At 41.0% G+C, this 24,880-nt stretch overlaps 3 protein-coding genes across 3 annotated transcripts; all 3 read left to right on the top strand.

The window, feature by feature from the left end:
• The first annotated feature begins 360 nt into the window (after positions 1 to 360).
• Positions 361 to 15,712, top strand: nectin4a (nectin cell adhesion molecule 4a). The gene is made up of 11 exons (XM_019273448.2): positions 361 to 762; positions 4,941 to 5,138; positions 5,520 to 5,687; positions 6,786 to 7,064; positions 7,481 to 7,598; positions 10,172 to 10,326; positions 10,431 to 10,590; positions 10,894 to 10,969; positions 11,366 to 11,428; positions 12,909 to 13,100; positions 13,233 to 15,712. The coding sequence occupies exons 1-11, from the start codon at positions 708 to 710 to the stop codon at positions 13,617 to 13,619; spliced, it is 1,851 nt and encodes a 616-aa protein (XP_019128993.1). The 5' UTR covers positions 361 to 707; the 3' UTR covers positions 13,620 to 15,712.
• Positions 15,713 to 16,905: 1,193 nt separating this feature from the next.
• Positions 16,906 to 21,812, top strand: otub1b (OTU deubiquitinase, ubiquitin aldehyde binding 1b). The gene is made up of 7 exons (XM_010737282.3): positions 16,906 to 17,005; positions 18,503 to 18,564; positions 18,783 to 18,881; positions 19,057 to 19,175; positions 19,470 to 19,554; positions 19,947 to 20,141; positions 21,229 to 21,812. The coding sequence occupies exons 1-7, from the start codon at positions 16,921 to 16,923 to the stop codon at positions 21,424 to 21,426; spliced, it is 843 nt and encodes a 280-aa protein (XP_010735584.2). The 5' UTR covers positions 16,906 to 16,920; the 3' UTR covers positions 21,427 to 21,812.
• A 605-nt stretch (positions 21,813 to 22,417) lies between these two features.
• On the top strand, positions 22,418 to 24,173 carry cskmt (citrate synthase lysine methyltransferase). Its single transcript, XM_019262327.2, has 2 exons — positions 22,418 to 22,614; positions 23,418 to 24,173. The coding sequence occupies exons 1-2, from the start codon at positions 22,530 to 22,532 to the stop codon at positions 24,092 to 24,094; spliced, it is 762 nt and encodes a 253-aa protein (XP_019117872.2). The 5' UTR covers positions 22,418 to 22,529; the 3' UTR covers positions 24,095 to 24,173.
• The last annotated feature ends 707 nt before the right edge of the window (positions 24,174 to 24,880 follow it).

Below are 24,880 nucleotides of genomic sequence, written 5' to 3'. Positions count from 1 at the left end.
TTCTTGCTATTTACTGGCATAGTGTTTCTGTGCTGTTCATCTTTGAGGGTGTTTGCGATCAACCCATTAGAAATGAAATTACTTTGTTTTTTTCTAATGGGAGGAGGCACCTTTTGTTTTGTATTGGCCTAGTATAGTAGCCTATTACAAACATTCTGCGTCATTTGGACGCAGTTTAAACTGTCTCTCCATGCCTGCTTTTCACCTGCCTCTCCTCTGAGCAGAGCAAGTAAAGACGAGAAAATAACTGTCATGTTGCCTCAACCAAACCGGAATGGTGACTTGTGGTGCGAATGTGTGTGTCAGCGTGTGTGTGCGTGCGTTTGTGGGTAGGTGTGTGTATGAAAGAGAGAGAGAGAGAGACAGAGAGACAGACAGACAGAGAGGTGTAGCAAAAACAGGTGTATCCCAAACAGGTAAAGCTGCACCTTCTTTTTCTTTCTAAAGGGCAAACATGATGGCGTGTGCTTGACAAACCAACACCTAACCAAACTGAGAGGATTTACATTTTTCACAAGGACTGGGTTTATACAACTTCTAAAGGGATCTTTTCCTGGAGAAAAAAACACTAAGGATGATCCGGCAGCATGAGGCATGAATCCACCTCAGTTCTTCATGCATGACTGTCATTTAGGATCCTGATGAGCTTTATTCCAGCGGTGAAATCGTCCCAACTTGTGCACAGTTAACAATAACTGCCGAGGAGAATGACATCTCTGCTGAACACACTCTCTCTGTGTCTCTGTGTCCTCTGGATATTTGGTAAGAAGACTTTAAGTGGGGTCTGTAAAATCTATGGCATTAAGACTTTACAGTGTGTCTCTGTCTTCATATTGCCTAATGTTAGATAGACCTTCCTACAGATCAGCTGTTTTTATTCAACACTCAGTATGTGGTGACCTTACTGTGGACTATTATCATGTGTATCTCAAATATTCCTTGTAGACCTCCCATTGCAACAGACTGAATGTGTGTGGTAATGTTTGGAAGATCAACTGGGGATTTAAAATGTTGTATAAAGAAGAAAATACCTCTGTATGGGTGAGCTTTAGATTTCTTGATTATGAAAACTGACCAATAGCTGGCCTACAGTATCTCATACATATTCATAAGCAGAGTTCTTCACACTCTGGGAAGGTAGACAGTTTTTTCTCTGGGATGGGATAGACTCTGCCGGAGCAGTGCAGTTCAAGAAAACACTTGTGGCGCTGTCTGATATTTCAGGAAAAACTGGTTGCTGTTGATCAATTCAACTCCTGTCTGATTCAGAGGAACTGCATAGGATCCTCCTTGTGTGTGTGCATGTGTGTGTGTTGCTTAAACACAAACGTGTGTATACATGTGAAAGTCTCAAAAAGCCCTTTATATTGTACTATTACAGAGTATAACACAATGTATCATCATGCATTAACTGGTGTGATCAGTCTGTTACAGGTGAATTCATGGACATATCTTCCAAAATACAAACACTTACACACTGTCGCACAACAAGAAATAATAAGAGTGGTATACAACCTTTTCAGTCCTATTCAGAGAAAGGCATGATATGATATGAGCGTTATGCCAGTAATGCAGCACAGGCAGATTCCACAGTAGGCTTAAACCACAGGGTAACAAACACATACACACTCATGGAAAAACACACCTGTCTGCAGGGTACACTCATCACGTCTGATGGTAAAAGCGTGAATCACATCCTACCCACTGACATATCTGAACAGATTCCCACATCAGTTAATGAATCAACACCTGTAAGCACCCACGAGCACCGAGACTGTGAACTCATGCTCCCATGCAAAGCTACCGTCTTTGCATGACTGCAAACGTCAGCTGTTTGGAAATATTTCCACAGAAATCTGTGGATTAACAGTCATAATAAAGATCTATTGCATGTCAGTATTATTAATGCATTAGGTACTACAGAAAATTACCGTGCTCATTCATGTTGTGGCCCTTTAACTTGACTTTCTACTTTTACTAGCTATGGTGGCGGCATAGCTCTGGTGTTGTTGTATAGATATTCATGGTCCCCAGAGGATGAATTCGAATAACTTCCCCTGATGTTTTCTCAAGCACCACCATGAGATTTCACAATCGTGCTGAACAACCGTAGGCCTCCGCTAAACTAAGATGGACGTGCTTAAAATTACGCCTACTAAACAGCATGCAAATGTTTAGCTCAAAGAAATGTTCTCATTGTTCTTGTTCAATTCTGCCAGAAATACTTGCAAGTGAAAGGCCACTTGGAGTATTTTGACGCTTTTAAGTAAATTCACTATATCAACAAGTCAAAACTTGATCATAAAGAAATGAAACTGAAAACGTAGATGGGGTGTGAAAACAGATACTGTGACTTATCAGTAAAAACAAGTTACAACTACAGCACACTAGAAAACATTGTGAACAGTGATCTGGCATAGATTGCACAACATATTTATTACTGATTAGGCTATTTTAGGGGCAACTAGTGAGAGGCCAGCCATATTGTATTTCAGCTTAGATAAAACACGGTATGTCATGTTGTGAATTGATATATCAATAGTGTTTGGGAGTAGCCTGATCCATTTGCTGCAATTAATTCACTGCACAAACAGTTTTCCGTCTCAACAGGGTCATCGCCATCAGGAAACTCCTTCTGGCAGTAACTCAATCATCAGCAACATGAGCCTGATGCCAAGAGCAGCAATATAATAACATGTTGTGACGATTAATCACCTGTTCAAACTTTTAGGCTGAATAGGCAAACGTTACATTTGTTTGAATTAAGAGGAATTTAACCCGGGTCTGCATCTTGTGATTGTATCTCCTAAATGTGTGTGTGACTGCTGGAGGACAGCAGAACCTAAAGTGACATGTTGTACTTTGTAGACATCAAACAGAGACAGCTAATTTGATCCGCAAACAGAGAGGCAGACAGAGCGAAAAGAAGAAAAACAAGAGATTCGTGCTGGTGTTTTGTGGTCTACAAGGTTGCAGCATGACAGTGTGACACAAACAATACAACATGTGTGTTTATTGCGTTTTATGTTACGAATGCTTCCTGAGGCCGTGTTGAATGTCTCGCTTTGTCCAGACACTGAGGTAACCCTCTGTATATTTGCTTTCAGAGTTTATCCCGAGCAACTAGTTAAACAACATATCTTCACTGGTACTCTGTCTGTTTTCTCTCTCCTCCCTATTTTCTGTCTTCACTCTGTGTGGACTCTTTAACCCCCGTCTGTACTTCTCTTGTCTTGAAATGAAATGGGTTTTTTTTTTGTACATGACTCGTACGTGATATTTTCACAATACTGCTGAAACTTTGGTCCAGTCACAAACAATAAGAAACACTTTATTAAAGGAACAGTTTGACACAAGTTAATTCGTTTGCTTTAATGCCGAGAGTTAGACGAGAAGAATGATACCCCACTTGTATATGTTTGTTTCATATGACAACACAGCTAGCAGCTAGTTAGCTTAGCATTAAGCTTGGAAGCAGCTGGCCTGACTCTCTGCACCCAGTCTGTCACATAGCCCCTGTAAAACAACAACTTCATACTTTTATCTTATTTTATGAATTAACCAAAGGATGCTATATCAATACACTCGATCAAATAGAAAGATTTAGTGGTTGTGGAAGATGAAATTTGTTTTCTTCTGATCAAGCCAGCTGGCTGTTTTCAGCCTTTGCATTAGCTGCATTAGCTAAGCTAATTGGCTGGAGTGGTGTTGATCTTTGCAACTTAAACTTAAGAAGTTAAATAAGTGATACCCAAATATCAAACTTTTCATTTAAAGTATTGTGAGGCACAATATTGATAATTTTAGCTGCTTGTCACATTGTCATTACTTCAGCTTCAAGCCTGTGTGTGTTATTTAAATGCAATATGTGTGAAAACAACCGCCCAGTGAGTTTACAGGAAGACACGGCAGTTTATCTTAATCACACTGTTGGGAAATATATAATTACAGATTATTCTGAGCACATGTTAGCTAACCTGACAAATAATACAAAGCTTGGATCAAAATGATGTGACTTGTTTTTTTATTCACACTAGACAGCAATAGACGAGTAGCTTGTGGTTATAGTTTCAACTTGAAAAGTCAACAAAGACAAACTATTAAGGCTAGACCACATTCTTCAAAGTGCACATTGCTTTGTCATATTAGCTTCTTCCTTTATGGCTACTCTCTTTGTAAGTGAGCAAATAAGCAAGACGAGCTGTTTTCTTTGGCTAAAAACATGTGTAAATTATCAAACGAGATCATTCCCTCACCTGCTCTTTCTCCTAGACCAGTGGTTCTTAACCTTGTTGGAGGTACCGAACCCCACCAGTTTCATATGCTCATTCACCGAACCCTTCTTTAGAAAAAAAATAAAATATGATTTTTTTACTGGTGCACAAAATGAACCGTGCATTAACATCACCTTGTTCAAATAACAAAACCAACACAGGGCATGAACTCACAACAACTTCACAACAACCTCAGTGTGACTTCTGCTGTTGCCTTTGAGAGACCAGTTCAGATATGCGTGGCTTCACCTTGGCAAGTGCCAGTCTCATGTCATTTTCACAGCAAAGTCTGTTCCTTTTCTTAGTTTTTATGTCCAGCATCCTCGAAAACGATTGCTCACAAAGATATGTTGTAACAAATGGTATAAAAAATTCCAGGGCGGAGGCTCCACCGAACCCCTGAGACCGACTCACCGAACCCCTAGGGTTCGATCGAACCCAGGTTAAGAACCACTGTCCTAGAGCTATTGTTATTGTGCAGGTTAAGGTTGTAGGTCAAGGATCACTGTCAGCTCAGAGCAACAGGCCTGAAGCTGGTGACTGAAACTTAATTCAACATTTAGCCAGCCAATTGCATGATCTCTGGAAGGACTGATGTCAGGTGTGGTGTCATTCTCATTGTATATATATCTCTTTTAGTTTTTGAACACTGCCCTTCTCTTTTAGTTACAGTGATACAAGGAGACTTTGTGAATCTCCCTACGAATGATCCCATACACTCCTTGGCAGAAGAGGAGACTGTCCTGCTCTGTCATTACAAGCCAACTGGAGACAATGTGGTGGTGCAGGTCACCTGGTATAAGGAGAAACCTGATGGCAACAAGGACCAGATCATCACTGCACACCATACGAATGGACAGACAGGTCAGTGTTTTTGCTCAAGCTGTGGACACTTTGCGTTCTTTACCAAATGCTAAAAAAAAAAGGTTTCTTCATATAGAACTTCCCCTTTTCTCACTGTGAGAAAGTTCTCCTTGTCATACCACTCACTCTAATATGTGTATAAATATTCAGCTGTACACGTAGTTACTACAGTTGATTTTCAGTTTTTCAGTGTGTTAAACACCAAGAATGTGAATGTAATTTCAAAGGTGCAGACATATATGGAACAGAAAGTGACATAAGAAACCCTGAGGTCTGTTATCACACCCTTACTCACACAGTCCTTTAATAACTCCTTCTACATCTCTCTCCCTTCCTTACTCTGTCTCTTCTCCATCGTTTTCTGCCTCTCTCTGTCTGCAGCGTTTGGGACGTGGTCTCGACGTGTGCGTTTTAAAAGCAGCGACCCCACAGTGGACTCGTCTCTGGTTATCATGAGCACAGAGGTCTCTGATGAGGGAAAATACATCTGTCACATCAGCACCTTCCCCTCAGGCAACTTTGACAGAGAGATGTCCGTCATCGTGTGGAGTGAGTTCCTCTTTCCTCATATGGCAGAAGAATAAAACATTACAAATGTGTCACACAATATTTGGAGCTGATCGTGACTTGATAGTAAATAGTTTTTCCATTCACAAGCGGCATTGATATGACTGTAAACATGATGTAGAACTTGAGTCTCATGACATAATGAGTTGTTTTTTTATCTGACTAATAATGTAGTAATACAAAATGTAGTAATACAAAATGTAGTTTTCCAAGGATTAGTTGGTACAATAATGATAGCTCTTTATTAGATTTTCATTTCACATTTTATTAGACTTTCTAACATTTGTGTTATATACCACTGAAACAGTGTTAGATTAGCATTAAAACATTGTTACGGGTCCAGATTAAACTGCATCTTGATTCAGATTTGGACCAGAATCTGACTATTGAGTAGAGGAAATATGTAACTATGTAACAAAATAGTGCCATTGTCAGCACTTAAACCAAAACTGCTGTTTACAGTTGTGACTACTAATGTTAACAGCATACTATAGTATGGAAACTACTGAATAATTTAATGAATAAAGTGTTAGCTGGCTAGTTTATTTAATTTAAGTTGTTTAAGTAGTTTTAAGGCCTTAAAAACTTTTAAACCTTCAATAATTCTTTATAACATTCAGTATTTATGACAGAATAGGCAACAAACGATAAGTTCTGGAAAATCTATTAACTATCAGTTTTTACCACTGCTTGATCAGGACTGTGTACATGATTAAAATCGAGTAAGAGCGGCCTGGTAGCAAAGGAAATGATTTCGCAACAATCATCAGATTCTGACTCAAACAGTGCTCAACTGTGATTAAAGCATGGAAATGTGTGACACATTTTTCCAACTGAGACACTCCCACTCCAAACCACTGAAAATAGCAAAAATACAAATTAGGAAATCATTCATTTGAAACAATCGGAAGAGTTTTGCTAAAAACTGCGTGTTCATGTCAGAGCAGTCACTCTTCGTAGGAAGCTGATTGAGAGAAAATGTCCACAGGGCCTACGTGTGCATTCAGCACTACCTGCTTGGTGTGTTTGCTTATCATCATTATCTTCACTGATCAAAGATTGAAATGATTCCCCCTCCAGCTATTCCTATTTCCTCCCTTGACCCCGTTATTCTGGTGGAGGGACAATCCTACCGGCAGGCCGCTTCCTGCCGCTCTGTGGCCCGGCCACCTCCCCGCCTCTCCTGGGACACCGACCTGAATGGCCAGTCCATCAATCGCTCCTCCGACAACGGGGCAGTCTCCTCGCACTACTCCCTGCACCCCCTGAGGGGCATGAATGGCAAGAAGCTGGACTGTCTGGTGTGGCATCCGACTTTAAAGGCCCCGCGCAGGATCACAAACAACCTGGTGGTGCACTGTGAGTATTCATCAGAATTTTACAGAGGCAGAGGTGTTACATGATGAACATACAAAATATGTACACATTCAAAACATGCAAATAACAAGCAAACATGTAAAAAAACTGTTGACTTTACTTCCTGTTTGTTATCGCTGTCAGCATCGTTTTAAAGCAGGAAGAGACTTGATCGCTTTCCCACACTACTCTCTGTATTACTCACTCATACATGTTTACCATCTTAAATTGAGAAACATGTCTTACAGTATTTGAAAATGTTGCATTCGCTGAACTTTGTCACTGACCAGCTAACAGCCTGAATATGCAGCCTTAGCCACACTTGATCCTGGTTATTCCATTCTTGTGTTTACTGCCACTGTTTTGCCTGACTTGCATGATCTGAACAAAACTTTTTAGATTATTGTTCTTCCTCCCAGACCCTCCACATGCAGAGGTATCCAGCCACAATGGAGACTGGTTTGTAGGTTTGGAGAATGCTGCCCTGAGGTGCGTGAGTGGAGGAAACCCCAAACCACAGAGTTTCACCTGGATCAGGTACAGTCGGATCCACCTCCCTCTCCGGCTGTCTGGTACTGTGTGACTAACTGTCTGATGTGTCTGGTCACTGTTACTTTTCTCGTAACTTTGAGGGTAGTTAAACTAATTACTTTGCTATGATTTCACCAGTCAAGAGTGCAAATGGAAAGTTCAGTGAGGTTGCACTCGGGTCATCCTTCGTGTAGCCATGAGATGAAGCCTTGTGACTTCAGATCGCAAACAAGTATCATTATGGAGCAATGGTTTTATGACTGAGTCTCTGTTTCATGGTCTGTATTAAGTGCCCACAGATAGTAGCGAAGAAATAAACAATGCTATGCGGCTATGCAAACACTCAACATGGAAGAAAATGCTCTGAATCTGTTTGTTAATCCCCAGGGATAAACACAAAGCATTTCACCTCTGACAGGAAACATGAATTTCATGCCATATTTAAAGTCGTTACCATAGCAGAAAACAAACTATTTGCTATGTGAAGAATTCAAGGAGTAACAGTGTCCGGAGCAAATAAACAAGCCACACTCCCTTATCACATGTTGTTATCTGAGCTTCTCTCCTCTTTGTTGTGGTAGCCGGCCGGCCACGAGCACGTTATTGTTAGCCCAGTCATATACTGATGTCCCAAACATTCAACTTGAAACTATCAAACTCAAACTTCTCAAGTTATATTGAGTCACAGCTACTTTTTAGTGTAGCCTGTTCACATTCATACTCCATAATCCATTTTAACAGTGTAGCGGGGGTGGAACTCCACCCTTTTCCACATGACTTAACCAAACAAGTCCTTGCATTGTCACCTCCTGATTCTGCTGCCTTAATGGAAGCAAAATCAAATGTTGTGTGTCGTTTCAAACATGGCACATTACTGCCCAGCTTTAATCCCAGATGATGGGTTTGACTCGAATACGTTACATTACTCCTGCCCGAGTACCCCCATGTCACTTTTAAGCCATTTTCTTTAGAGCGTTAAGATATTCTCAGGGTGTGGCGGACAGCTTAGTTTCGTGCACTGTGAAAAGTGACTGGATAAGGAATGGCTCTAGTCAAATTATTGGAAGTGACAGTTAGGCCCCAAGGGAGAAATTCTTTACTAACAGATGGAGTGTAGGTACTTTGAGTCAAATTAAGTCAAATTAAGTCAAATGTTTGATGAGGTTTCTTCTGATTTCAGTTGTTTTTGCCAGATGATGATGTACATATTAGTTTCTGTTAGTCACAGGAACACACCTTGGGAAATGGGTTTTTGTGAGCAGGGCTTACTAGACACACGCCAGCATACACACTCACGACCATGTATACACCCACGCACGCACAAAACAAAATCACCACTCAAAATCTCTAGTTACAATCAACCTCTCCTTACTTACGCACGCATTTCACATGAACACACACACACAAACATGCAAATGCACAGTGGCTGCAGCAGCGGGCAAACCTGTTGTCTTTGTCAATAAAAGGCGGCAGGTGAAGTAATAGCTGGTGTCACAGTGTCGTGTTGCGGCTTGTGCAGAGTGCAGACAGATGAGACAGTTTCACACGAAGGAGGGAGGAAGAGGGGGATGAGAAAAAAAAAAGGGAAAGGGATGAGCAGTCCCAATAAGGAGAGATGTGAGATAGTGGGAACGGGTAGACGGAGGGATTGGGGTAAGCCGAGGGGGGTGGAGAGGAGAAAGAGGAAGCAGAGCATGTAGATCTGTGTGAGATGTTATCATGAAGGTGTGTCTACTGCTTATACAAAACAGACAGTTCCACTTCGCTGCTGCGAATAAAAAGTATACTGTGTGCTGTGCAACATATGGAGGCCAGTGTGGCCTAAATAGAAACCCGAGTTGGTTTCAGTGCATAAGTTCATGTAATAATAAATACGCTTGGTATTTCTGTGGGTTGATAATGTTCTCTGCAACAGGTAAACATTAAGGTCAAGTCTGCTCAATCGGATTAAATCGAATATGCTCAAAACAACAACACTGAGGCAACACCCCGGGCTCAGTGTTGCTCATTGTAAAAACATTTTCCCCCTGAGTCACACTGCTGGGAACTACAGCGTGTGGTGGTTCCAAACAACTGAGGGACATTAGTTAAATGTTGGTTATGTCTGCTACACACTCTCACTTAATCCTACAACCTCCAAAAAGTTAAGAAAAGGGAAATGTGTCATGTGTTTCAAGTCAGTCTGGAGAGAACGTTAGAGAGCATGTCGTTTGTCACTACCCACTTGGCTTTTTTCTGAATATTAACAGAACACAGAACTACATTACTGTACAGTAAAGTGTGAAAATGTGTCAATGTGTCATGTAAAGAAAAAAATTCAAGAAGTCAAGAATTGCTAAATGCATTGCACCAATCGGAAGTGTCGTATTACTCATGAGAATTTTTCTTCTCAAGGAAAGGCTCCAAAGAAAGTACTGATAACACTGGACAGGGCCTTGCTTCATAAAATAGCAACATATAACGTTCAACCCACACCAATAATTTTGCTCACAGTCGAGGTTTAAGATACTCTTTGAAATATGGTACAAAAACTTCACATAGTAAGAGGTCTAATGTAACTTGTTTTGTTCTGTTTGCAGAATGGGTGGAGAGTTACCAGAGGGTGTGATCCCCCACCCTAATGGAACACTAACTTTTGGGCGACCCCTAAGCTTGTCAGACGGAGGCACCTACCAATGTGTGGCGAAGAATGACGTGGGAGTAGGAAAGGCGGAGGTGGAGATTACTGTGAAAGGTAGATGACAGCACTTGTCAACATCACGTACTAAGAATTGTCGCTATAATATATCCTGTGAAGAATAAACACATCCAACTAACCGCCGACTCTCTGCTTCGCAGAAACTCCTGGACAGAGCACACAGATGGAAAACATGCTGATGATCATCGTCGGGGGCGTGGCTGGCGGCCTGCTGATCTTGATGCTCATTATCATCATCACCGTCACTTGCCACCACAAACGCAAGAACAAGAAACTGGAGAGGGAGCTGACTGAGCGGAAGTATGTTGAGATAACACATTCATTAAGATGAGATAAGATGATATGGAACTGTAATGATCTCCGCAGGGCAGACTGAGCTAAGAAAAAATACTAAGAATGGAACAAAATATGGCTATTAAGCATGTTACAGTAACAATTTAAGAACACGTTAAGTACAATTAGACAAGGGAAAAGTGTAAAAATGAACTAAGCTGAATGAAAAATATGCAGCATGATCTACATAAAAACTTAAAGCGCTCACATAAATACACAGCATTTATTTAAATATCATATCTTCTTTTTTCTCTCTGTCTCGTTTCTCAGGGAGGAAATCAACACTCTCTCCAGGCAAGCTTCTTTCAGGAGAGTGAACTCTGTCAGCACAGATGCCAGAGGAGCGGTACTATTACTGAATTATTCTTTTCACATCGAGCATACTCCAGCAGTAGCATCATCTTATTTTTTCTCCTCTGTCTGTACGACCCGATTCAAGCTGTGAGACTTTGACACAACTGATCAAAGTCAGTAGGTTGCTAGTCCCATGTGTTTCTCCTTTATTCCGCTTCTTATTTAGACATTTTACTGTGGTGAATACCTAATATGGTGCTCTGATAGTGTCAGATAGTTGTGGCAGTCAAACGTTACTTCCTTGTCTGCCATCTGTCATTGCTTGCCCTACTTTAAACAAGTGAGAGTTTTGAAAGGGTGTGATGTTAAATGCACAGACTTTTTTTAGGGTTAGAAAGTTTGAGTGTGTCCCACATCTAACCCAGTCCTCTGTTTCTTTTCATTGCAGACAGAGGAAAGCATCCCTCTGAGGGTGGAGGGGACCATAAGGACCAGCCTGTCTTCCCTCGGGGTCAGTCTACATATCTGTATAAATCTGCATGCAGGGCCAGGGCCGGGGACTGAGGCTTTACTTTCCAGATGCCGGGCGGCTAAGTTCTGAGCTCCAACATTTCAAATCCTGAATGTAGTGCATCATATACATTAATAATAACATATTATGGTGGTCAAGACCTTTTTCTTGGGACCTTTTGTTTCTACAGTATGGCTTGGTAATTCCTCTCCTCAGTGGTGCTTAAAGGAATAGTTTACATTTTGGGAAATGTGCTCATTTTCTTATGATATGAAGCTAGATCACACAGCCAATTAGTTTAGCATAAAGACTAGAAACAGGGGTAGACAGCTTTTCTGCTTCTGTCTAAAGGTAACAAAATCCACTTACCAGCACTAACTAACAAACAAACATAAGAGTGGAATAATAATATTATTACTTCTCATGTGGACACTTTATTTTTCATATATGTTGATGTATATGTTGCAGACAAAATTCAGATTTTTGTATGTTTAATTGACCTGCTCTGCACTGACTCAAATACCCTTTAACATACCTTAACAATGACTCAGAATCAATTAATTGAACGTGTAGCTTATTACTAAAGTACACAAATATATTTCTTATGATAATTAGCAAACTACATAGTTCTTTCTATTAAAAAAAAGCCTAAAGGAAAGTATTATCATAATCTTGTTCTGAAATTTGATTTCCTTTATAGGAAATTAAATGTAATTTTACATTGGCCCTTGTGATTTTTGGCAAGAGATAATACTTTTAAAACAGCCACTAGCAGCAGCAGTTATGCCACTTTTTAATATCTTGTGTTTCTTAAAATAAATTAAAGCAATACAAGTTTATTTACTTCCAGTGTAAATTAATAGATTAAAGCAATACATGGGAAATACATTTATTTGCTTTCTTGCTGAGTCAGATCAGAATATTGCCAAGAAATCCGGCACTAAAACAGGAACATGCAATACTTTTATTTCTTTTATTAATTACACAAACCAGGTGTGGTTAATATCATTGCTGCTAGGTAGATTTCGTTACCTTTGGGCAGAGCCAGGCTAGCTGCTTCCTTTTGTTTTCAGTCTTGATGCTAAGCTAAGCTAACCATGTGCTGACTGTAGCTTTATATTTAACCTGCATATTCAAGAGTGGTATCAATCTCATCATCGCTCTGTAAGAAAATGAGCATATTTTCCAAAAAGGTGGTTTATTTCATGAATTGAAGTTATCTTACTATGACTTGGCCTACTTTAATGTTCCAGTGTGTAATATTTAGGAGGGTATATTGACAGAAATGGAGTATAATATTCGTACGTATGTTGTGTGTAATCACCTAAAAATAAGAATTATTGTACTGGACCTTTAAATAAATGCTGCTCTATCACTTAAGTTACTTCAGTTTGAATTAATGCTGGAAAAGACCTTACAATCTGTGCACCTAATCAGAGTATGTGTGAATATTGATCAGCATCTTTTCCTGTTCTGACAGGATCAGGCTCACTGCCGTGATAGCCGATCTACTATCTCAGGTGGGCGTGGAGGAGGAGTGGGAGCATATGACTACCTGGGCAGACCAGTGCTGCACAACAACTCACGAAGGGGAAGAGACAGGCTACTGGATAGAGACGAGGAGAACCGACTAAGAGTGGAGACATATGTGAGAAACAGCAGTATATGTTTGGTGAGTGTGTCTTGGTGTAATTCTGGGCAAGTCAAAGCCTGATTTCACCAAATAATGGAATGCATCGCACCCACTTCATTACCATGACATCATGATGATGCTGAGAAGTCTGTCGGCTTTGTGTCTTTGCAGCAGGAAACTCGTTTCCACCCTCCTCTCACTCCATTCCCAATGGTACAGTCCACTGAGATTGTAAGACAGCTAAACGGCAGTGCCATTACCCCAGCAGATGGTGGATCACGGCCAGAAAGTGTCACTAAGAATCATCAGCACCCTACTATAAGCTGCAACTACCCAGCAGTAACAGATGATGAGGATGAAGTGGATGAAGGTCTAGGGGGTCCTGCCAGCCAGGAGCATCCTGACGACCAAGACAGCGAGACTAACTCCCAGGTGTCCGAGGCTCACAGTGCACGACGCTATCAACAGACTAATGGCACACTCAGACCAAAACCCAGACCAAGCCCCACTGTGGTCAGTCCACATGCCTCACTGATCCACAAGGCCCAGATAGTCTAGGTGGCAGCTGGAAAATAACATGAAACTACAAGGCCAGCCAGCTCTGGTCTTGGAGGTGGTTCAAATGTGGACACACCGGAGGTTTGGCCACAACCTAGAAAAGCATTTGTTTTGGTCAATAATCAAAAATCTACACCTTGACTTTAACGTTGCATCTTCTTTATTGTGTGGGAACATGGTGCAATAGAACAAAGTCAACAGAATCTACTCCAAAACATCTACTGGACACTACTCTGCCTGATGTTTGGTGATGTGTGTTGTGTATTCCCCTGGATTACAGACACAAACAAAAGACAATGTCGCAATATTTCCAGTGCAGATACTACAGTGTTAAATTGCAGACGATATTCCTTGCTCATCTTTCGCAAATGCAGTTGACATACCTTTTGTGGGGGGGATGTTGAAAGCACTCAAGAACATGTACAGTGGGAAATCAGGAAATGCACAGGAGGAAGAGGAAGATGTAGGAATGTTGGTATATCAGAAAGGTAGATTGCAACACATCTCTACTAAAAATTTTGCTTTAGTGGTATTCGGTGTATCAGTAACTACGCCTGTGTTAAGTTCTCTTACACAACATGGTTTGGGATCTGATTCAAACCATGGGCTAGTTCCAGTTTGGCCACACCTGCAACATGCATACCTCCATATTGTCTTTCTGTCCTCATGCCTTTGCCTGAAGCAATGCGACAGTTTGTATCAGATAAAGACTTCATACATGACTAGTGATGTTTAGACATAGTGAGTTGGCAATCTGTAAATGTGTACAAAAGATTCACCTTCTTAAAAAACAATATACCAATACCAACAAATATCTGTTATATAGTTCCCGTATGTTCCCTTTTCCCTACTAACCTCACATCCACACCTACATTCATCCACCTACGGAGTAGCAGTGGATAATTAATCAGTACAGTATATGTTGCTCCTATGTTGCGAGGATACATATATTTTGTGTACCTTAATGTATGCACATACATAGACAGTGGATAAAAGCTGGAAAAGCTGACAAAGTTTTGTAATATATATTTTAGTTTCTTACCTGTTTTTGTTCTTTGTTTGTTTTTGTTGTATTACATGTTGCTATATAACTTGAAATGGTTACTTTTGTGAACATATCTGGACACTTACACTAGAGAAAGTATAGACAGAAAGTCTGTGGGCATACTGTGTCTGTGCATTGTTTCTTCTGCCTGTTGGATTTTTCCATCATCCAAAACAAGTAGATGTCCCAGAGGAATTTAACACAAACTGTTAACAGATTTTTAATCTTGGCGTAGCGACACCAGGCATGTATTGTTTTATCTCTGGATCATTTATTAATTTAGTTATTTTCATCTCCTTGTTTATATGTGTTCTTAGTATTGTTGGAATGTGTTACAGCCCTGATGTGGGAAGCAATGTGCCAAAGGGAAAATATAAAATTACATTTGCTTTTTTGGCAAATATGAAGTATTATTTTCATCTTGTTCTCTGATACCTTCTGTAAATGTTTTTTGACAGATTTTGTTCCAACACACAAAAGACATTTGAATTACAAATGTTGATTTAAATAATGCTGGGACAGCTTGTGGCAAAGGCAGTGTTCCACATATTATTTGCCGGTGCCTAACAGGTAAGAGCAGTTGAATGGTCTTATGTTTGAATGTAGGTTGTATTTGTTGCAGACAGTGCCCCCTGATGTGTACTGCTGGAAAGTGCAAGGACCTGAATGAGCCTACAAACTGAAATACTATGAAAGACTCCACTGCGACTTTGGAAAATAATCTTCCTGGTTACATGACTGGATTTATTTTGAGGGCTCTGTATGGGTATCAGCTTGTATTGATGGGTTGAAATAAATGTGCATGTTTTTTCTAAATGTACACCAAAACACAAGCTTTTGGGTAAAAAGTATTGTCTGGGTCATAAATATTGGGGATTTGCTCTGATAATTTATGATTTGATAGGAAAATTCTGTTGAGATTCAGGTGGAAATTCTTTACAGGGGTTAGGAGGATAGTTCAGGATTTTTTAAGTGGGGTTGTTTGAGGCACTGAAGTATCGTGCATTACCTTCAGAAGACAGCGGTCGGCATGCTCTCCGTTGGAGAAGCAGACAGAAGTCCCTGCACGGAAGCAGAGCAAAGCCCTTCTGTGGACAGGGTCAGTGGAAAAAGAATATTTCAGCCACATAAAGAAGGCCCACTTAAAAAAAAGCATTTTCTTGTGTGTGTGTGCTATTGTGAGCATATTCTCAGTGCTTTACCTTGTCCCTTTCCCATTGCCTCAACTGTAGCAATTGCATAGAACTATGACTATGCCTAAACAGTGAGGCAAAGCAGTAAGAATACACTTAAAGGTCCTGTGTGAAAGATTTAGGGGCCTCTATTTTCAGAATATGGCAGACATGTTTTAATATGCGTACAATCACCTGAAAACAAGAATCTTTTTGTTTTTGTTGCTAAATTGTTTTATATCTACAGTGGGAACGAGAATGTTGAAACACCATGTTTCTACAGTAGCCCATAATGGACAAACTAAATACAAACTTCTAGATGGGACCTTTCAATTGTGTCACCACAGCTGTTTCTCCTTCATGCGAGGAAGGCCAGGGTGAGGTGAGGAAATTGTGATCTACCATGACTTCTGCGCCACTTTCAAAAAACCCAAACTTAACCCCTTTAATTTAAAAGACCCAGGCAGGACTGCATTAAATACTAATTTAATATTATATGCCAATATGAGCAATGAGACCTGTGAATATACCTGTTCCTCTAATGTATCCTATTTTGTTATCAGGTGAGCTGGGTTGAATATCTCTAGCAACAACAGCATTACATTAACACTATTCTTATCATTGTTGTTGTGTGTGTTTTTTTTTAATTGGCCCTGGTCACCTGCTTTAACTGCACCAATTTAGTGGAGAACGTAGAGTACACAGCCTCAACTAGGAACCACATCAACTCACTCTCACAATTCAAGTCTGCACTTAAAACCCACCTGTTTAAAATCGCCTTTTCCATCTGACTGATTCAATTGCATTGTCCTATTTTAACCTGTTTTTAATGTATTCTTGTAATTTGATATACTTTTAGGGATCTTTTTGTTTGTTTCTGTTATTACTCTCATTTATTGTTAGGTGTCCTTGGGTGACAGAAAGGCGGCTATGAAATAAAATGTATTATTATTATTATTATTACTATTATTATTATTCTTATTATTCTTATTATGTTGTTGTTTAAAAAAATACTTAAATAAATGATATTAAATAACAGATAAATACGTAAACAAATTTCTCTCGGACCGGAAGTGTGTAATGAATGAGGTCATGCAGAAGGAGGAAACAGATCTCGACAGCTAAGATGGCGGAGGAGCAGCAGGAATCATCACAGGGAGAGATGGAGGGTGAGAGAAACAGTCGCAACGCGAAATATCCGACGAAACGACGCGGTCGTTTTTTCGTTTCAAGCGGAGCCCGCGTCCGTGCGAGTGTCCGCTCGGGGTTTGAGCCGCTGCCCTCTCCGTGAGGAGAGGCGGCTGACATGCAGCGACGAGGGGGGAGAGAGGGAGAGAAGGAGAGAGGGGGAGAGAGAGAGAGGCCACAGCTAACGTGAGCGAGCTAACCACCGCTACACAAAGAAAAAACGGTTGTTTAGTTACTGACAGGGCGACAGTAAATGACAGTCCCACCGTGTTTGACTTGAGGGAACACTGAAAGCTTGGGCTTAATGTAAAATAAGTGACACTTCCCCTCTGGCTGCTAAAACGACGTTATTCGTCGTGACTAGAATTTGTTTTGTTTTCGCACAGGTCGAGCTAGCCGAGTGGTAGCTGACTGACGTTAGCCGGTGTTGTGGATTAACTTGTTATCGTGTTAACTGCTGACAATGGTGCTCGGAGAGGGCAGGTGTTGAAAACAGAAAGCGTAAACGCGGCTGTCTTCGTGTCATGCTTGTATTATTGTCAAAATATTAACACACACCGCTGCGATCCTCTTTTTTTATTTATTTTTTTAAACGTTGCAGAGCGGCTCGTGTGTCAACAAAAACACTTCGCACACGTTCACGTGGACGCGCGCACGGCAGCGTGTGGTTTCTCCTCGCGGACAAGTGTTGTGCAGGTGCATTGTGCGTGGATCGTGTCACAAAATAAACCATCTCCATTGTTCAGAGTGCAAAGTTGCATATAACACCTGCACACACACGCTGCAGTGTGTGAGTGGGCACGTTCCTCCTGCAACAATGCTTTCTCTGGCACAGCAGACTAGTTCCTCTGTACGATTAAGCCCATAATATTCAGCTGGAATAATGCTTAGCTGAAGTAATGATATCCTTTATGTAAGAGGGTATTACTACTGTGTTTGCAGCAGTGAACTTCCAACGTCCTAACACTGCAACGTTTCTCATTTGATGTGTTGTTACAATGTGACTTTCAACTATGGGGAATGCAGATGTTTAAAAGTTTAAAGGCAGGAAGTCAGATTTTCATTTTTGTTCATTTAGAAAGAAGCTTGCCAAATTATGTAACTACTGTGAAAGTATCAAGACGCACAATCCACAGAGAAAATGCACACAGCCCAGATTCAGGAACAGTGCCCTTGAACGACTATACAGTCCATCAGCTATACCGCAGCACAGCCCACCCAGACCCTCCGTCCAGGTAGGCTACAATCCCGTGGTTCGCCTGGCTGGGTGTCACTCAAAATAAAACCATCAAAAACACAGAAACAAAAGGTCCTGTTCTTGTTAGAGCTACAGAGAGAAGCCCGAGAGACAGGATGTAAAACTATACTGAGGTGTCCGTCACTGACCTTGTACAAGCTCTGCCATCACAGCGGCCTGTAGTCTCTGTTTGGAGTGTTTAATCCTGGAGCCTTGTCAATTTGTCCTCTTTGTCTTACAGGAGTGAACTGCCTCGCATATGACGAGGCCATAATCGCTCAACAGGACAGAATCCAGCAGGAGGTGAGCAATCCCGTTTTACTGGCGATGGAAATGTTTATTTCTTCAGGTAACATCACCTAAGATGACTTCCCATTATTCTGATTCTGAACAACAGGATCGTCACGTTACTAGATTCAGGTCATTTCTTAGACAGTTAAATCTGTCACAGCCCACAGCTGAGTTGTGTCTCTTTCAGTGCCTGTGCTAATTAAAATCTTTTCTTGTGTTTGGGTATCTAGATAGCCAACAGTAACCCTTTAGTGTCCGACAGACAGGACCTGTCGGTGCTGCAGAGGGAGTACGCTGATGATGACACAGTTTATCAGCTCAAGATCAAGGTCAGTCAAACCACAGCACCTGCTCTCAGGTTACTGCACCCACAGCAGGGTGCATTTCCTCCAGAGTCCAGGGTGTCATTTTATCCAGAGCCACAAAACAAAACTGTCTGAACTCCTATACAGCGTCTGGATTTGATTTTACTGCATGGTTTAATTCCATTTTGTTTTGTTGCAGGACCTATACAAAAAATACTCGTACATTCGTAAGACGCGACCAGATGGGAACTGTTTCTACAGAGCCTTTGGCTTCGCACATCTCGAGTCCCTGCTGGATGACAGCAAAGAGCTTCAGAAGTGAGCGTCACTGTTTGTTGCTGTTGGTCTCTAGACTCAAGTCACACTCCTGCTGTCTTGTACTATTTAAGTCCATCTTGGCACAGTTTTGTCTTCTTATGGCTGTACTCGAGGCTGCTTTGATATTTTTATTTTTATGGTTTTACACAAATGCGTCACTTGTAGTAACAGTACAATTATGCATGCAGTTAAAAAGTTTCCTTCTTTCTCAGTTTGTCCGGCCTTTCCACTGTTTTACATTATGTTTCAAATATCAGCTGTAATAATAACATGTTATGTTTTTTGTCTCTTTAGGTTCAAAGCAGTTGCATCTAAAAGTAAACTGGACCTGGTTAATGAGGGCTTCACTGAGTTCACCATTGAAGACTTTCATAATACTGTAAGTTTCCTGCACAAGGGAAAAAAAAACTACATTTATTGTTTATGAACTGACAAACTTAAATGAAGATATTACCAAAGTAGGACATGGTATGTGAATACCGTTTTGTTCAGCGTAAAGTAACTTTCTGATCCTAAATGTGAGCTGTAAAATGTCTTCAGTGTCGCAGCAGTATATCTTGCATGCTGTTGGATTAAGTGTGTGATGTCTGTTTGAACTATGTTTGCTTGTTGCCCTGCCAACCCTGAATGGTCATCTGCCAAAGTACATGATGTATTTGGTCAGCTGGAGCAGGGGGGCACACTCCATTTGTCCAGTTGGATAGCAAGTTGGCAATCTGGACACGTTTTAATATATCAATCTAATGGTGTTAATAACGACTTTCCTCCAAGTTCATGGACCTGATCGAACTGTGTGAGAAACAGCCGAGCCTGCAGGAGGTGCTGGGCTCCTTCAACGACCAGAATGTGTCAGACTACGTGGTCGTGTACCTGCGGCTGCTCACCTCAGGCTACCTGCAGCGAGAGCATAGCTTCTTTCAGCACTTCATAGAGGGGGGACGCTCTGTCAAGGAGTTCTGTCAGCAGGTGGGTTTTCTCTTTCCATTTTCACACTGATGAACATTTTCAAAATGAGTTTGTAGTTCCTGAGAAACACATCTGGGTCTCAGAACCATTTTACACTAAAGACAGTCTCCGAATGTTAGGTCAGTATGTCGCACTGCAGTATGTCTTTTCATTCCATGCATTGGTTATCCTTGTCAAAACCAGGCGCCTACGGTACCCACAATGCAACTTGACCACAGATCGGGTCAGATTATGCAGTCCACTGCATATTTCGAGTTTGTAGTCCTGAGTTTAGACTTCTGACTTGAATGACCATTCTGTGACACTTTTCCAAGTCGAATGTCAATGCCAAGTCGGATCTTTTGCCCACATTCCAAGTAGACTGGAATGTCTGGTAACCTCACTTTTCAACTGCACACCCCCAGATTTTTTCTTTTTCATTTTCAGACTTCTTAATCCTCAGTCCCAACTACACTGTATAATATGCATCCCCACCTTTAAGACCTGTAAATAGACTTTAATGTGTACAGTCTCAGTTAAATCTGCTTTAAGAGTTTCATAGTACAGCTCCAAAAGAGAGAACATGCTTGTTGCTTAAAGGTCCATTATGTAAGATTTAGCTATTTACAGAATATAGAATATAATATCCAAAACTATATTTTCATTTGTGTATACATTTTCAATAATTACCTTAAAATCAGAGTCCTGGTATTTTTGTTACCTTAGAATGAGCCTTTAACCTACAGATGTTGCAGGTTGTCATACACAGTGTCCACCATATTGAACCGATTCTACAGTAGCCCAGAACGGACATTGAGAAACACTGCTCTAGATGATACCTTTCATTATTTTAACGTGTTTCACAGCTACCATAGTTTGTCTTTTACACTAGGAAGGTGAAATGAGGCAGTTGCAATCAGCAACTAGGTCGCTAGATGCTTCTAAATCATACACACTGGACCTTTTAAAACAGTACACAGGTGGCCATTCTTGTGTAAATTGGAATTAAAAAAATGCATGATCACAATGTTCAAAGTCTAATCATTGAAGTTCTACTGTGAAAACAGACCTAGGCTTATGTCTATGCTTGTTTTTTTTCTGTTTAAAGGAGGTAGAGCCAATGTCTAAAGAAAGTGACCACATTCACATCATCGCCTTAGCCCAGGCCCTAGACGTATCCATCCTGGTGGAGTACATGGATAGAGGAGAGGGAGGAACAGTCAATCACCACGTCTTCCCTGAAGGAGGCGACCCACGCATCTTCCTCCTGTATAGACCTGGCCATTACGACATCTTGTACAAATAACACTCCTGGCCACAGCCCACCTCATCCTCCTCCTGTTGTGTGCTGCAGCAGTGGGGTTTAAAATAACTTCAGCAGCCACGTTGATGAAGCATACATCTGTGTATGAGATTACACTCATGTATTTGAAAAACAAAAAAAATAAAAACGAAAGATAAAATCACATGACATGCCTCCCTTACCCCTCTCCCTGAGTTTACCCTCAGTCATCACAAAATGGTTAATTAAGAAATCTTTGGAAGAATAGAAGTGACTCCAGGCATTTAGAGTTGTACAGGTTTTTTTTTTTTCTTTTGTGGTTGTAAATGTTATCTACTTGCTCTATGTTGGATTCTTTTCCTTTGTTACACTGCGTTTCATTGAGTTTTATTAAAGGGATTTACATCTTATTTCTTGTCATCTTTCTTTTGAGGAGGCAGGTTAATGTGTGGCCACGGTCATTTACATTATGTTAATTGTTTACATTTCTTTTGATTATTTGAGGGGAAAAAAAGTGGAAAATTACAATGATCCTGATCCGCTGTTAAAGCTCATTTTGTCCAACAATCACAAAGCGATTCAATATGACTGATATAAAACAAAGAAAAGCAGATGATCTTGTCTTAAGTGATGAATTGTATTCTGCCAGATTAATCAAATAACTAAGGAATCTGTCTACAGCACACTGATGTCATCTTAAATCATGCCCTTCACAGGGTTAGGGTCAAGCCAAACAAATAAAAAACGGCATGCGGAGCACAAAGGTCAGCATGAAATGAACCCCATAAACCACAAAGACATAGTTACATTTTGATAATGATTAATAGTATTGGTGGTTTGGTGTTCACATGGCTGACACACTCAGACTAACGCATAGTTTAATGCTCTACAAGCTGGAATGACAGCAGCTGCTTGTAGTTTATGTGTAAACACACACACACAGTATGAATACTGTACCCTGTACACCTGCAGTCACACATGCGCAGTCGCGTTATTGCTGCGCGTTCAAAGATCGTAAACCAACAGACGCTTTTCTCGTTACCGTTTTCGTGGACGCCTGTTGGTAAAAGCAGACGGAGTGAGAGCTCTTCCGCTGGAGGAGCGTGTAGCAGAGCGTCAGAGGGAAAATGTCTCCGCTTTCAAAGTCGCTGATATTGTCGGGCAGGAGGATAGTTGCAGCGTGTGTGCGCAGGCAGCACACCTCTCTCACAAGTACGTTTAAACCAAGAGTGAATATTAATTTTAGACAGTCGTATCGACTGAAATGCTCCTTACTGCTAACAACACATGGCAAAGTGCAGCCGAGTAGCCTGCTCCAGTGGGTTAGCTTTAACGTCATGTATGACTGCTCCGACAAATAAACTAACGTAGGAAGTGTTCATATACCATACTGTGTGTGTGCATGTTCGTTTACTTTGACACCGACAGCTAAATATGAATTTAAGAGCTTTGTTTTGAAGCTGCACTTTCCTGCTCCACATAGTTACACCGAGATAAACCTGAACAGTCCTGCAGTAATCTGACCTTCATGAAGGTTTCAGTCAGCTGTGTTTGGGAGGATGTTGTTATTTTGCATACCCTCATTGATATTAATGGGATGGACCAAATAATGACTGTAAGCAAAAGCACCATGCCTCCATGCAGTTGAATCAATGCCTCTGAATATTTAAACCTTCACGAGTGTAGGATCTATTATTGCAGGACTGCCTTTGTTTTAGTCAGGTGTACCTAATAACCTGGTGTCTGAGTGTATGTTGTTCATTCATTTGAATCATTTGACAAAGTTGTTCACACTTCACTGTGTCTGAAAAGTGGCTAAGGACAGAGGAAAAGGTCTTAAATCATGTGTTATAAGGATTGTTTATAGGAACAAGGACACATTAAATTGATAGATCGATTGATAATTAAGTTTTGCCGTAAACGTTCTGAGGTTAGTTGTATCTCTGTTTTAATGCTGATGTTCCTTACTTATGTTTTATTCTGAGATAATCCAAACTTCCTGTGTTTCTGCCCAGCTGAGCTGATTGAAAACATGGACAAGAAAGCAACCTGGGACCGTTTCTACGCTGAGAGCAGCAGCAGGACAACCAGCTTTAAAAACTTTGAGTGGTTCTTCGGCTTTGATGCTGTCCGAGACTTCATTATGCCCCTCTTGCAGACCAAGTCCCATCCGGATGCTGTGCTTCAAGTCCTGGATATGGGCTGTGGCACTTCTGCTTTAGGGCCTTGTATCTACAAACACTCTCCTCTCCCGGTGCGGGTCACTTGTGCTGACATTTCCCCCATAGCTGTGCGACTGATGCAGGAGGACGTCCTAGCCAAAGCCATTCAACCTCAAAACCTTTCGTCTCAGCTTGAGTTCGTAGAGCTGGACTGCACGCAGCTTCACGAGCACTATTCTCCTCGCACTGTCGACCTCATAGTGGACAAAGGCACCACAGATGCCTTGTTGAGGTCCAAAGAAGGGAGAGGGAAGGCGGGTCTGGTGCTGAAGCAGTGTTTGAAGGTGTTGCGGAGCTCAGGATCTCTGCTCCAGTTTTCTGATGAGGACCCTGATGCCAGGCTGCTGTGGCTGGAGACTGAGGCACAGGAGCAGGGGGTGATGGCTGCAGATGTTGGGGTGCAGGAGGTTGGGGAGCTGAGGGGAGTGTGTTACTACTGTTATCAAGTAACCCCTCGCCCTCTTGTATAGCAGTATGTCTACCGCTGGATTATCAGAAAATCAAATGAGTAAATTATTAAACATGGTTGGAATAAAAATGAATGTTTGATTTATTTTTGAGATAGATAGATAGATAGATAGATAGATAGATAGATAGATAGATAGATAGATAGACTGTAATTTGATTTGTTCACTTAGTGTCAAGATTTGGCAGTTCTCTCTCTCATTACTTGTTATCTACTGCCATCTAGTGGCCAGCACACTCTCACCCAGCACTCTACAATGTAGAATTCACATACTTGTTCTGTGTCCAGCACTCTACAATGTAGAATTCACATACTTGTTCTGTGTGAGGTTACCGGTAAATGAACTTGTCCCTTAATATAATAATATACAGTTTGATGGAGAAGGTGAGGCAAAGGAGTGTACAGTTGGTTGTAATCTGTCTTCTTGGATTAAATGTTAGTGCTAGTCCATGCATTAGTTACTTCTAGGCTGGACTATTGTAACTCTTTGTTATCAGGCTGCTCCAATAAGTCTCTTAGGACTTTGCAGTTAATTCAGAATGCTGCTGCACGTGTTCTGACAGGAACCAAGATCAGAGATCACATCTCTCCCATTTTGCCTTCCTTGCATTGGCTACCTATTAAATCTAGAATAGAATTTAAAATTCTTCTCCTTACTTACAAAGCTCTTCATGGTCAGGCACCATCTTATCTAAAAGAGCTCATAAGACCTTACTACCCCTCTAGAACACTGCACTCTCAGGATGCTGGGTTCCTTGTGGTTCCTATAGTTGCAAGGTATTGCTTAAAG

This window comes from Larimichthys crocea, chromosome XIV, assembly GCF_000972845.2.
Source record: "Larimichthys crocea isolate SSNF chromosome XIV, L_crocea_2.0, whole genome shotgun sequence".
Classification (NCBI taxonomy): Eukaryota; Metazoa; Chordata; class Actinopteri; family Sciaenidae; genus Larimichthys; species Larimichthys crocea.
The sequence above is the reverse complement of the archived record's forward strand: the minus strand, read 5'-3'. Positions and strand labels throughout refer to the sequence as shown.

Bases quoted from the DNA above. Each gene is read 5' to 3' on its own strand.
- nectin4a (XM_019273448.2), top strand. From the start codon at position 708: ATGACATCTCTGCTGAACACACTCTCTCTGTGTCTCTGTGTCCTCTGG. The intron at 10,327-10,430 runs GTAGATGACAGC...TCTGCTTCGCAG, and splicing joins GGTGGAGATTACTGTGAAAG to AAACTCCTGGACAGAGCACA. The intron at 10,970-11,365 runs GTACTATTACTG...TTTTCATTGCAG, and splicing joins GCACAGATGCCAGAGGAGCG to ACAGAGGAAAGCATCCCTCT.
- otub1b (XM_010737282.3), top strand. From the start codon at position 16,921: ATGAGGTCATGCAGAAGGAGGAAACAGATCTCGACAGCTAAGATGGCG. The intron at 17,006-18,502 runs GTGAGAGAAACA...TTTGTCTTACAG, and splicing joins ATCACAGGGAGAGATGGAGG to GAGTGAACTGCCTCGCATAT. The intron at 18,882-19,056 runs GTCAGTCAAACC...GTTTTGTTGCAG, and splicing joins TTTATCAGCTCAAGATCAAG to GACCTATACAAAAAATACTC.
- cskmt (XM_019262327.2), top strand. From the start codon at position 22,530: ATGTCTCCGCTTTCAAAGTCGCTGATATTGTCGGGCAGGAGGATAGTT. The intron at 22,615-23,417 runs GTACGTTTAAAC...GTTTCTGCCCAG, and splicing joins GCAGCACACCTCTCTCACAA to CTGAGCTGATTGAAAACATG.